Raw genomic sequence first — 12,868 nt, 5'->3', positions numbered from 1 at the left:
TCTGTTTGATTCTGGACACTAGGGATAAAGGGGAAGATTAAAACCAGTTGGGCACTTGGGAATGAGAATAAGTCAACAGAATCCAACTTGTTCATCATAAAAGAGTATCAGTATATAGATAAACATGCACAAGTACAACCTAAATCCCAAATGTACAAACGGTAAATGTATTTCGCTCACAGCATAAATTGTGCAATAGCAGATTCATTCACACTCAGTGCCAAGTCACACTTAGTGCCAACTAACCCTTGTTAAATAATTCAATGGCCACATTTCACCACAACCTAATAATAATAATAATAATAATAATATTATAAATAATAAAATGTTGATCTTCAACATGTTTAGCCTGTGTTAGGGGTGGTAGCCTATAAACTAGCATAACAGTCCCATTAAAATCATGAAAAGTTTTGTGTACAAACGAGGCAAAGTTGTGTATGGACAAATTCAATAATTGATGTTTATGTAGGCATATACCTTTAGACTCAACTCGTTTTCTGAAAGGACTGAAGTAGGTATAGGTGATTATTGATTTCTAACTAAATCCCAAATGAAAATGTGCTCCAATACATTCTAGGCTTTACTTTGCATTTCACAAATCAATCATATCGGCCACCAGCTGCTTCTCCAAACGGATAAAGTCCTCGTCAGGTAGCAGATACCTTTGAATGATATCTTTGACGTCCTTCTCAGTCAGACACTCATAGTCTTGCTGGACTTTAAACGGCAGGTGTCCAGCCAGTTCACACAGGGCCACATTAAAAGCGGTTTCCTCTTTCGCCCCGAAGCTGGACTTCCGGGGCCACAGAGCAACGCGTACCCCTCTCCTGGCCCGCCGCCGCGCCCCCTCCGCCTCACCCTCACAGGGGGGGCATCCTCTGGTCAGGAACAGGTTGTGGGCCACATCTCCCTTCACAAGGGCTTCTGTGACTTGGTAAACGACCCGGGCGATTCTATCGAGGTCATCCGGTTCTGCGTAAAACAGAAAACCTCTGGGCAGGCGTGTCAACCGGTAAAAGCTCTTTTCAGGAACCAAAGGCTCGACCGGCACAGTCTCCAGCAGCAGCTCGTGTTTGAGGTAGTAGCCGTGCAGGTGTAAATGGTTCACAGAAGCGAAGGCTCCCAGGCTGTTGAAGCCGACCCTGAAGCCCGGATCAGAGCTCAGCAGAACCGACTCAATCCCGGTCTGGATGGCGGACAGTGTCAGGACCTGTGGCAAACAGTGTGACGGCTCGGGGACAAACAGACAGTGGCCAAACTCTAAGGGACTGACATTGACCAGTACCACCACTCTCTGGAGCTCAGGTCCATCTCCCCCTGGAGGTCCGTCCCTCCCTGGAGGGGGGAGGCTCTGTCCAGTAAGCCTGCTCATCTCGAACAGCACTTCTTCTGGACAGACCTTGTTGAAGTTGAACTGATGGGCATTGTACGGCTGCTTGATGCTCTGGATCTCCTGCGGTTTCCTCCTCTCGACGCCTCGCTGGACGTTCAGCTGGGCGACAAGGGCCAGGGGTCCGGGTAGGACCCGGGTCTGCAGGGCACCGAGGCGGTAGCGGAACACCCCTCCCCGGCACATCCTGTCCCGCCAGCCGGAGAAGAGGAGCGTGTCGAACGGGGACGGTTCGGTGTGAGGGTCGGGGTGTTCAGCCCGGTGGATGTCAGGGAGGAGATCCCGGTGGCTGTACGTGAACTGAGACATGTTCTCACACTGGGACCGGTGAGACGCAGGAGTATAGACTTTACATATAGGAATCACCGGGGTCACTCCTAACAGCTGCGGACTTGATTAATCAGTTTAGTGATTTATTGATTGAATGATTGATTGATTGATTGATTAAAGGAGAAGTTATAGGCCTACATCAGAGTCACTTCAGTTCCGTCTGTTTACCGACAGCCACGCGTGGTCCGTGACGTCCTGAAGCTAGCGGAAATATACCACACTTCCGATTCTGTTCTTTCAAAATAAAAGTGCACGAGACTAGGTCTGTCAAATCCTACATCTGACTGAAACCAGACAGCGTTAAACCCAGTTCAACTGTGGATTTGCTGATAACGGATCTCAACCCGCAGCTCAGTCGATGGGATCGTCTTGGCTGACCGGGAGCATCTCCGCTTGCTCAGCAGGAGAGATGAGAGGAGAGAGGAGGAGAGATGCGGTTTCTGTACCTGTCACTGGGTGTACTGCACCGCAGGCTGCTGTGGTGTGAACTGGGAAGTACATATCGTGCACAACTGTGGAGAACATCAAGGAAATTCAATATCATATTTATATCATTAAATCTGCACATATCATACAGGAGATAAACGTGTGGCCAATAAAACTACATCTATACAAATACTATTTTGTACTATTGCTACTTTATACGTACTTTTACTTTTTTTTTTTTTTTTTTTCCATATCTCCATAGGCCTATATATTTTCTTTAGACCACTAAAATGATTTGGGGATTGCTACATACTTGTCCTTAGAAACTATTTCAGGTGCATTATTATATATGGACAAATAGGGGTGGACTCATCTCACAACCCCTCCAACATCACATCCCAAGCCCCACTTTGTGAGTCACTGGATATGCCGGGCCCAATTTAGGGTACCGTAATAGCCAATGGGATTCCTAGTTATTTTGGTTGCGGCATACCTTTAAAGCAAAGCAGTGACTTGCAAAGCTGTCTGAAACAGACGTCCACACTTGTGTGACCACAGCACAATAGTTCGCTCTTGAGACACACGTGAACTCGGAAATTCAAGCAACCAACAAGAATGGAAGCTAACACCAATGGAGTGAGTACAGTTATCATTTTCTTGTAAAATGTTGCTTAATTAACTTCTGTGTATGACCAGACCAAGGAATACTTCTAATATTTTCTTAGAATCAACTCTTTTAACAATTTTACAACAAGTACAATTTGGTAAATGGAAGAAATGTTTAACAACTTGGCGGCAGAAACACAAGCAGTCAGTCAGCAGTCAACAGTTGTCAGTTTTGCCAGCTGGGCCGGCCTATTTTTAATGCCTTTCCTGTCCCTGAATCACTGCCCCACTACCCTAATGCTGGCAGAGAAGGCCTTTTATAAAAAAAACAATTATCTTTTAAGTCAGTAAGTATAGCAAGTCTTTCAAGAAATGCTATGTGTATGCCGTAGGCAACTACAAAGCAACTGTGCCGTACACAACTCTAACCCTTAGAACATGTATGTTTTTGCGTCTTTTTCTGTCATGTTTCCTAGATGAAAACAGGACCTGAAGACAAAGATCATGCTCCAGATAGAAGTGTGACACGGGATAGTGAGGTACAGCTCACCACAAAGGATCCCCAGTCGACGCCCAGTCATGGTATGTCATTTTCTATGCTAGAATAAAAACCATACACATGGTTACACATACAACATCTAGAATGTTATATTTTAAGTAGGCCTAAATAAAACAATAGTTGTGTCATACTCTTGTTTGAGATATTTATGATGTCTAGATTCTTTCTCAGTACAGTAAGATGGAACGCTTTCTAAAATCGACCATGATCATGATATTATTACATTATTATTTGGTTATATCTAAATGAAACGTATAAGCCAACAGTATTTAAAAAGTGTATGCTATCAATTACATTGTGTCACATTGTCCCTAAATTACCTTTGTTGTTCATATGCTGTTTTACTCACGAAACACAATCATCTCATAAAATGTCCAGTCAGGCTGTTTATCTGCTGTAATAGTAATCATGTATTTAATTTTGTTTAGCAGATCGCTTCGTCAGGTCAGTTGAGAATGGAGTACGCAAACCTGAGGACACGGCTAAACCTGCTGCTGACAAGGAGAAAACTATCCCACCGACACTTCAGATCACGGTCAGCACATTCACCGTCAAATGTGGGGCAACCCTGAAGGTAGAACTGCCAGTGACCGGACTGCCTAAACCGAAGATCGAATGGAAAAAAGATGGTCTCGCAATCAAAGAGACGTCGAGACTGGAGATTTCACACACGGCATCATCGACGAGCCTTCGTATCAAAGATGCCAGTAGAGATAATTCCGGCCAGTACGCCGTCACAGCGAGCAACAGCACAGGGACCGCGACTGGAGCAATAACAGTAGTTGTTCTAGAAAGGCCTGGGCCCCCCACAGCACCCGTGAAGATTGAGGAAGTCAGCTCGGACTTTGTCTCCATCTCCTGGGAGCCACCGGAATACACAGGCGGCTGCCAGATAGACAACTATGTAGTGGAGAAACGTGACACCTCGTCCACAGACTGGCAGATAGTCTCAGCAACAACGGTCAGGACCGCAATTAAAGTCCCCAGGCTAAAGACAGGGCATGAGTACCAGTTCAGAGTGTTTGCCGAAAATAGATATGGAAGAAGTGCCCCAATCAGTTCCCCCAACGTCATCGCACAGTATCCCTTCAGTAAGCCAGCGGCCTCGGGCACCCCTCGCGTCACCACGGTGACCAAGAACAACATGGTGGTTGAATGGGAGCCTCCCACCAGCGACGGGGGGAGTCCTGTCATCGGTTACCACCTCGAACGGAAGGAGAAGAACAGCATTCTGTGGACCAAGTTGAACAAGCTTGTAATTCCCGATGCTCGTTTCAAAACGTCCGGGCTGGAGGAAGGCATTGAATATGAGTTCAGAGTCTTAGCAGAGAACATCGCCGGACCCGGCCTGTATAGTGAGATATCTGAGTGCTACGTGGCTAGAGATCCATGTGATCCACCTGGGACACCAGAGGTGGTTGTCATTACAAGAGACCATGTCACCCTACAGTGGGCCAAACCACAGAGCGATGGAGGGAGCACCATCACTGGCTACCTGGTAGAAAAGAAGGACCTGCCAGATGGTAAATGGATGAAGGCCAATTTCATCAATGTCATTGAAACCCAGTTCACGGTCACAGACTTGACTGGTGGCGATAGGTACGGGTTCAGAGTCACCGCCAGAAACGGTGCTGGTGTTTGGAGCATTCCTTCCGAGAGTATCACTGTGACCGCCGAGGATGTCATAGAGGCACCAACCGTATCCATGGATGCTAAGTACAATACCACGTATGTGATTAAGGCTGGCGACACCTTCACTATTGATGCCAACTATTCAGGAAAGCCACTCCCACAAGTCAGGTGGCTAAAGGAAGGAAAGGAAATCGATAAAAGCACACCCAAAATGGAGGTCAAAACTGACCTCACGCGCACAATTCTGACTGTCAGGGACAGTGCACGCGTGGATGGGGGAAACTACGCCTTAAGCGTCACTAACATGGGCGGAACTAAAACTGTTCCGGTCAATGTAAAGGTCCTGGATAGACCCGGGCCTCCAGCTGGACCTCTCAAAGTCAAAGTGGTCAGTGCCGAGAAGTGCACGCTTTACTGGAACCAGCCCATGAATGATGGTGGAGCCAGTGTGACCCACTACGTTATTGAGAAGAGGGAAACCAGCCGGGTCTCCTGGACTGTAGTCGAGCCATCAGTTGAAAGTCTCAGTTACAAAGTGAATAACCTGGTGTCCGGCAAAGAGTACATATTCAGAATTATTCCGGTAAATAAGTATGGTGTTGGTGAACCCCTTGAGTCAGATCCCTTTGTGGCACAAAACCCTTTCACAACACCAAGTTCACCATCTGCCCCTGAAGCGAGTGCCGTTACAGGGGACTCTGTGCTGCTGAAGTGGCTAAGGCCAGAAAGTGATGGAGGATCAGAGATTGATGGGTACATCCTTGAGAAACGTGACAAAGATGGCCTTAGGTGGTCTAAATGCAACAAGAGAAGGCTGAATGATTTGCGTTTCCGGTGCCCAGGACTCAGTGAAGGACATTTCTATGAGTTTCGAGTATCAGCCGAGAATGCTGCCGGCGTGGGGGCACCCAGTGTTCCGAGTGAATACATTAAGATTTGTGAAGCTACGTACCCACCTGGACCTCCCACCAACCCAAAAGTCACTGACCACTCGAGCACTACTGTGTCTCTGGCCTGGTCCAAGCCCATCTACAATGGTGGAGCATCTATCACGGGATTTGTGGTCGAGATGAAAGAGGCCACAGACAATGACTGGACAACATGCATGCCACCTACTGGAGGGGAGGACACCACCTACACCGTCAAGAGACTGAGAGAGAATGCAGAGTATAACTTTCGTATTTGTGCAGTAAACCTTGCTGGACATGGAGAATACGTGGATCTACCTGGCCCAGTGATGGCTGCAGAAAAACTGGAGGCACCTGAGATTGAGTTGGATGCTGAGTTCAGAAAGATTGTGAACGTTCGTTCCTGTTCTACCCTTCGTCTTATGGTTGCCATTAGAGGGAGGCCAGATCCAGAGGTCAAATGGTCAAAAGCAGAAGGTACTCTCAATGAAAACACTCATATTGAGGTAACCAGCTCCTACACTGAGTTACTGATTGAAAATGTCAACAGACTTGACTCAGGCAAGTATGTGTTGACACTTGAAAACTGCTGTGGATCCAAGACAGCCTTCATCAATGTAAGCGTGCTGGATTCACCAAGCGCACCAACAAATTTAGAGGTTAAGGATGTAAAGAGAGACTCAGTATCCATTTCGTGGGAGCCACCTCACATTGATGGAGGTTCAAAGATCTCACACTACATTGTTGAGAAGAGAGAAGAGGCCAGAATGACATTTACTGCTGTCTGTAGCAACTGTGTAAGGAACTCTTACAAGATTGGAAATCTCCAAGAAGGAAGCTTTTACTGTTTCCGGGTGCTTGCTGTGAATGACTTTGGTGTTGGACTTCCAGTGGAGACAACCAACAGCGTCAAGATATCGGAGGCTCCATTGTCTCCTGGTAAAATCACAGCCGAGGATGTTACCTCCAACAGTGTCAGACTCGTATGGGAGAAGCCGGACCACGATGGAGGAAGTAAAATCACATGTTATATTGTGGAGATGCAGGCCAAGGAAGATGACACATGGACAGTGTGTGCTGAACATAAAGCACTAGAAACTACAATTAATGGGCTCACAACAGGAAGGGACTATTTCTTCAGAGTGACCGCCATGAATGATCAGGGAAAGAGTGAGCCTAAGTCCCTGTTGACCCCTGTTTCCATAAAAGACAACAATGTTGGACCCGTCATTAATTTGATGTGCAATGCATTCAGTGTGAGAGCAGGAAACGATCTGAAAATCAATGTTCCCTTTAAAGGTACACCACAGCCAGAGGTGGTTTGGGTAAAAAATGGCGAAACACTAAAAGAGACAAATAGGGTAAATGTACGTACATCGGAGGTATCCTCTGAAATAACCATTAAAGAAGCAATCAGAACGGATTTAGGAGAATACAAGATAAAATTGACCAACTCATCTGGATCAAAATCAGCAAACATATTTGTCAATGTTCTTGAAACCCCTGGACCGCCAAGTGAACTCAGTATCGATGAAGTCAGCGCTGACTTTGTTTCTCTTTCATGGCAGCCTCCAGTCTACCGGGGTGGATGTGAAGTCGATAACTATGTTATCGAGAAGAGAGACTCAACATCCTCCACATGGCAAACTGTATCAGCGACGATGGCTAGAACGTCGATCAAGATCTGCCGTCTTACTCAGGGTGCAGAATATCAGTTCCGTGTCGCAGCAGAAAACCGATACGGGAAGAGTAACTTTGTTGACTCTGAACCGGTTGTGGCCCAGTATCCCTTTGAACCTCCAGGCCCACCAGCCGCTATCCATGTCGCCAATGCCTCAAAGTCTGTCATGCTGGTCGAATGGAGCAAGCCAGAGAGTGATGGAGGAAGCCCAGTGACTGGCTATCACCTCGAATACAAAGATCAAAGCAGCATCCTTTGGATAAAGTTAAACAGAATTCCTCTCACTGAGAACCAGTTGAAGGTCACAAGCATTCAGGAGAGCCTGATATACGAGTTCCGTGTTTGTGCTGAAAACATGGCGGGAGTGGGGCCCTGCAGTAAGGCTTCTGAACCCGTGGCTGCAAGAGATCAGTGCGATCCTCCAACAAACCTCACAGTCACCAGCATAACCAGTAGCTCTGTTTCCCTCTCCTGGGACAAACCACAATATGATGGTGGTGCCAAAATAACCGGTTACATCGTGGAACGCAGGGAGCTCCCACAGAGCTGTTGGCTCAAGTGCAACTTTACAAATCTACAGGAGACCTGCTTTGACGTGACAGGCCTCACTGAGGATGATCAATATGATTTTCGAGTCATTGCCAAGAACGCAGCTGAACTCCTAAGTCCACCTTCGAAATGCACTGGACCCGTCACAGCCATGCATGATGTGGATCCACCCAATATTGTCGTGAACGACAGATGTAATCAGGTGGTGGTGGTCCACGCAGGGGTCCTCCTGAGAATAGATGCTGCTATCACAGGACGCCCCCAACCCATGGCATTCTGGTCTAAGAATAGCAGAAGAATTGACACCAAGGGGAGGTTCGAGATAACCTCCACAAAGATGCAGACCTCCTTGCTTATCAAAGAAAGTACCAGAAAAGACTCTGGACAGTACATCCTGACTGTGCAGAACAGTGGTGGCACCGCCTCTAAAACCTTCAGCTGCAAGGTGCTCGACAGACCAGGCCCTCCGGCCGGACCCCTGGCTATAACTGGACTCTCAGCGGAAAAATGCATCCTGAACTGGGGGCCCCCTACGGAGACAGGCGGTGCTGAAACAATGCACTACATCGTCGAAAAGTGTGAAACCAGCCGCGTTGCGTGGACTCTGCTTCATGGGGACCTGACGTCAACGACGTGCAAAATCACCAAGCTGCTCAAAGGAAATGAATACATGTTCAGGGTAAGGGCAGTGAACAAACACGGCGAGGGTGAGGTTCTCGAGAGCGAGCCCACAAAGGCAGTGGATCCGTTCACTGTTCCATCGGCTCCTACTGACGTCGAGGTTACAAGCGCTACGAGCGAAGCCATGACCATCTGCTGGAGGAGACCGGCCACTGACGGCGGCAGCAGCATCGGCGGTTACGTCATCGAAAAGAGGGAGAAGCAGGGTCTTCGATGGACCCGTGTCAATAAAAAGCCTGTGTATGACCTCCGGGTTAAAGCTTCCAGCCTGCGTGAAGGATGCGAGTATGAATTCAGAGTCTTTGCAGAGAATGTGGCAGGGCTAAGTGAGCCAAGTATGCCGTCCGCACTTTTTTTGGCGGAGGATCCAAAGTTTCTTCCCTCCCCACCTGCAAGGCCCCTCGTCATGGAGACCTCCAGGACCTCCATCACTCTGTCCTGGAACAAGCCGCTGTTTGACGGCGGAGCAGTGGTGACCAGTTACAGGGTGGAGTACAGGAAAACATCGGAGGACAGTTGGAGCGAAGATGTTTCAAACACAGAGAACACAGAGTTCACAGTAACTGGGCTCACGTCCGGGGAGGAGTACGTGTTTGTCGTCAGGTCTGTCAACAAAATGGGCGTGAGTGAGCCCAGTCCTGAGACAGATCCGGAGGTGGCCATGGAGAGAGAGCAGAAACCCGAATTTAATATCAGCAACGAGATGCGCAAGGCAATCCTCGTTAAAGCCGGCAGCTCTTTCACCTTGACCGTACCGTTTACTGGAAAACCGGCCCCGGATGTGAGCTGGGACAAGGCAGATGCAGACTTGAGAATCCGAGGGCTCATCAGCACGTCTGACTCTGTCACGTCCATCACAGTGGAGCAGGCCACACGCGACGACTCAGGAAAATACATAGTAAAACTACAGAATGATGCTGGATCTGCAAGGCTCACCCTCAACGTAAGGGTCCTCGACTCCCCTGGTCCCCCGGCCAGCCTCGCCGTCAAGGATGTGACCGTGAACAGTGTCACCGTTGCCTGGGATACGCCTGAGAATGAGGGAGGAGCCTCTGTGCAGAACTACCACGTGGACATACGTGACATCAGTAGGATAGGATGGACCAACCTTACCGAGTCCTGCACGCGTCTGTCCCATCGCGTCTCTGATCTGGTGGAGGGGGGCATTTACTTCTTCAGGGTGACCGCGGAAAACGTGTACGGGATCGGTGTCCCAGCCGAGACCATGGATGGAACCAAGATGATAGGTACTTCTGAATAAATATCATCACGCTCAAATGTTTATGCCCAGTTGCTAGTATCTAATTCCATGTTTAGGTCTTGTCAATTGTGTTTTTGTGGTGTTTTGAAGGTTGCATATTGTATTAACTGAATAATTGATTTGCTTTTTGTTTCAGAAACTACAAGCTTGTAGCTGGGAAAAGTCCACCCTCTCCACTCACCAATAAGGCTGTTTATTAAGGGATGGATGTGATGGAAATCGATGGGTCCTTTAATTATTAATACAAACTGGCTGAGTATAGTGGATGAGAGGAATATTCTCACAAAACGCACTTTCCATTTCATTAATAGTGACACATTCTGGCACAATGTTTTTTTTTTTAATTTCGATTATGTACCCATATACATATTTGTTTACTATAGATCAAAATATATATAGCTTGCATTCCTTCGCATAAGAAATTAGTGGCTGATGATTCCTTTTGTTATGATATTCATGTTATTAATATTTTGGCAGAGCTTCATTTCTGTTTATTAACTCTCATATTTATAGAAACATCGACACTCACTTGTACCTGTGCTATTACATTTGACATATGAAGGGACACTTATTCTTCATGGCAAAAAACGATTTGACCACTTTTGAGATGTGTGTATACAAAACAATTTAAACATATAAGTGACCCTTGTTTTTCTGAGGCTATAAAACGATTGGTTTCATACTGAATAAGGATAAACTTGGGGTAGTAGGACTAATACAGTAGTATCTTCTCCCTGAACTGGAAGAACGTGACAAAGTAGGGTTTTCGCAGGACGATGCATTTATGCTATTCTGCTATTCTATTGTGTCAAGAGATGTACAAATATAATTTCAAGCAACAATGGCAAGGTCAGACATTGTATGGCGAGTGTGCATGTGGAAATGCATAATCCATAGTAAGCCACGTTAGATCTTGTGGCGTTTCTCACAGCATGTTGGGTTGAGGTGAGATTCACTTTGTAAACCTTCTGCATTGCATTACTGACATGCACTCAACCGCTGAGCTACATGCAGGTGTCCACCATTAGGTTGGGACACCTAATAATAATATATTTATATATTTATAATTATTAATAATAATAATACTTATAATAATAACAATATATTTCTTCAGTCATCTCTTCAAACTCTGTGCAACATTAATTTGTGTCTTGGGACTGCTGATAGGATCTACCCAGGGCATATAAATCAAATGACGGAAAATAAGTTGGTCTTACGAGGTTATTTGTGTTATTTTCGTTTATACAAATTCGTCAACAGAGGGAAGTCGCCATCTACTGGCGATGAGCAGCTATTGCTTCAATAAAAACCAAAGGACGCGGTGTCAAATGTTTAGAATTGACTGGATGTGTAATTCCTCTTCAGCAGAGAGAAGGTTCAGTGCAATGTTTCACTTACGTTTTTGTATAGCAAATGTTATTACTCGGGAAGCATATTTTGCCAATGCGAACTATGACAATTTTGGGTTACAATAAAGCCCCTTGGGTAAAAGGGTGCCACTGTCTCGCTCTCCGCCTGGTGATCACCATCAAGGCGCACCGACGCAACTCACACACAGTAATAAACTAAAGTTATTAAATATCTATTGTGTCATATCAAGCATGGATTCTCCGAAAATATATTTTATAACAATATTTGTTTTAAGTTAATTTTATTTATATATTATTCGCAAAATATCATCCCACTCGAGTATTTGACTCCAGTTCCCACTCCCTCATTAAAACACTAATTAGCGTAATAATTGTTATAAATTGTACCCAGTAGGTGGCAGCAAACCCAAATCTGAGGAAAAGACCACAGCAAATTAATTTTTTGACATCTTTAATTCTTTCCTGCAATACATTTGCCACAATGTTAAAGAGTAAATACATCTTAAATAGTTAACAGTTGACAGTTTCCCAAATTCCTTTGACATTTCCTCTTTCCACAGTTTGCAAGGGAGAAACAAGCCCTCAAGACCACCTTGTGCAAATTCCCAAATGGTCCATAATATAGTCTAAGCCATGCTTGCCCAAATATAGCAGTGGTTTTCTGGCTGGGTGTTCCGGTTGCAACAACGACAATAAACTCTCTAATGTACTGGGAATTTAATGCATAGATTTGTTGTCTGTTCTACTTTATAAAGATAAGCAAGTAAAAATGACATGGCTGTCAGTATGTTAACACAACATAGTTTTTCTTGGGAGAAGGTTGAAGCGATTTGAGCTCACTTTAAAAGGCCTTTAAAAATGTAATAATAATCTTTACATTTAGGAATGTCGAAAGAAATCCATAATTTTAAGATTGTGTAAATTAATTGAAACACATGGCTTTTTTTTCGTCAGTACTGAAATCCATCAAGAGACCTTTCATTTTACACTCCGGCTGACAAAACCGCACAGAACACTCAGCAAGACAACATTATCACAGTCTTCACGATGTAGGACTACAGAATTAGTGGATGATTGGTTTTAAAGTCTTCTTTTAGCATATGTTGTAGTGGGGCAAGCTTGTTTTATTTTTTTTTATTTTTTTTGCTGTACAAATCAGATTCTAACCGAGACATATAGGCCTACTCCTGCTTGACGACACCTCCATGGGCCCTCAGCCATTAGTACAAGACGCATTCAACTATATTATGATGAATAGGCCTATACACAACATGACAAGGGCCTTAATCTGTAAATCCTAACAAAAAAGACGACGGGTCAGAAGTTGCGCGTAATTAACCATCATTTCCGTTTTCCCCATATTTATTTCGGATTCACTGTGAGAGATTCTCGTACTACAGTCACTCTTTAAACTACAAAACACAAAAGAATGGCGCTTGTGTGCCCCAGGAAATATTGACCCCTTCTATTGGGGA

The 12,868-nt window shown here is 45.5% G+C and overlaps 2 protein-coding genes across 3 annotated transcripts; one reads left to right on the top strand and one right to left on the bottom strand.

Moving 5' to 3' along the window:
* Nucleotides 1-5: 5 nt before the first annotated feature.
* Nucleotides 6-1,884, bottom strand: gdpgp1 (GDP-D-glucose phosphorylase 1). Its single transcript, XM_084477441.1, has one exon. It carries the CDS (start codon nt 1,697-1,699, stop codon nt 593-595), a length of 1,107 nt encoding a protein of 368 aa, XP_084333567.1. The 5' UTR covers nt 1,700-1,884; the 3' UTR covers nt 6-592.
* Nucleotides 1,885-2,685: 801 nt separating this feature from the next.
* LOC311356894 (titin-like) lies at nt 2,686-12,840 on the top strand. Of its 2 annotated transcripts, none has more exons than XM_084476750.1 (4): nt 2,686-2,782; nt 3,229-3,334; nt 3,743-10,009; nt 10,160-12,840. In XM_084476750.1, exons 1-4 carry the CDS (start codon nt 2,762-2,764, stop codon nt 10,174-10,176), a joined length of 6,411 nt encoding a protein of 2,136 aa, XP_084332876.1. In that variant the 5' UTR covers nt 2,686-2,761; the 3' UTR covers nt 10,177-12,840. The 2 variants fall into 2 exon arrangements, with proteins under 2 accessions (XP_084332876.1, XP_084332875.1); XM_084476749.1 differs by having other exon boundaries at nt 3,740-10,009.
* The last annotated feature ends 28 nt before the right edge of the window (nt 12,841-12,868 follow it).

The sequence above is a fragment of the Micromesistius poutassou genome, assembly GCF_964030765.1.
Source record: "Micromesistius poutassou genome assembly, chromosome: 13".
In the NCBI taxonomy this organism is placed as follows: Eukaryota; Metazoa; Chordata; class Actinopteri; order Gadiformes; family Gadidae; genus Micromesistius; species Micromesistius poutassou.
This window is presented reverse-complemented; position numbering and strand designations above follow the sequence as displayed.

Coding starts and splice junctions, on each gene's coding strand:
- gdpgp1 (XM_084477441.1), bottom strand. CDS start 1,699: ATGTCTCAGTTCACGTACAGCCACCGGGATCTCCTCCCTGACATCCAC.
- LOC311356894 (XM_084476749.1), top strand. CDS start 2,762: ATGGAAGCTAACACCAATGGA. Junction 2,783..3,228: donor TGGAAGCTAACACCAATGGA/GTGAGTACAGTT, acceptor CATGTTTCCTAG/ATGAAAACAGGACCTGAAGA. Junction 3,335..3,739: donor CCAGTCGACGCCCAGTCATG/GTATGTCATTTT, acceptor AATTTTGTTTAG/CAGATCGCTTCGTCAGGTCA.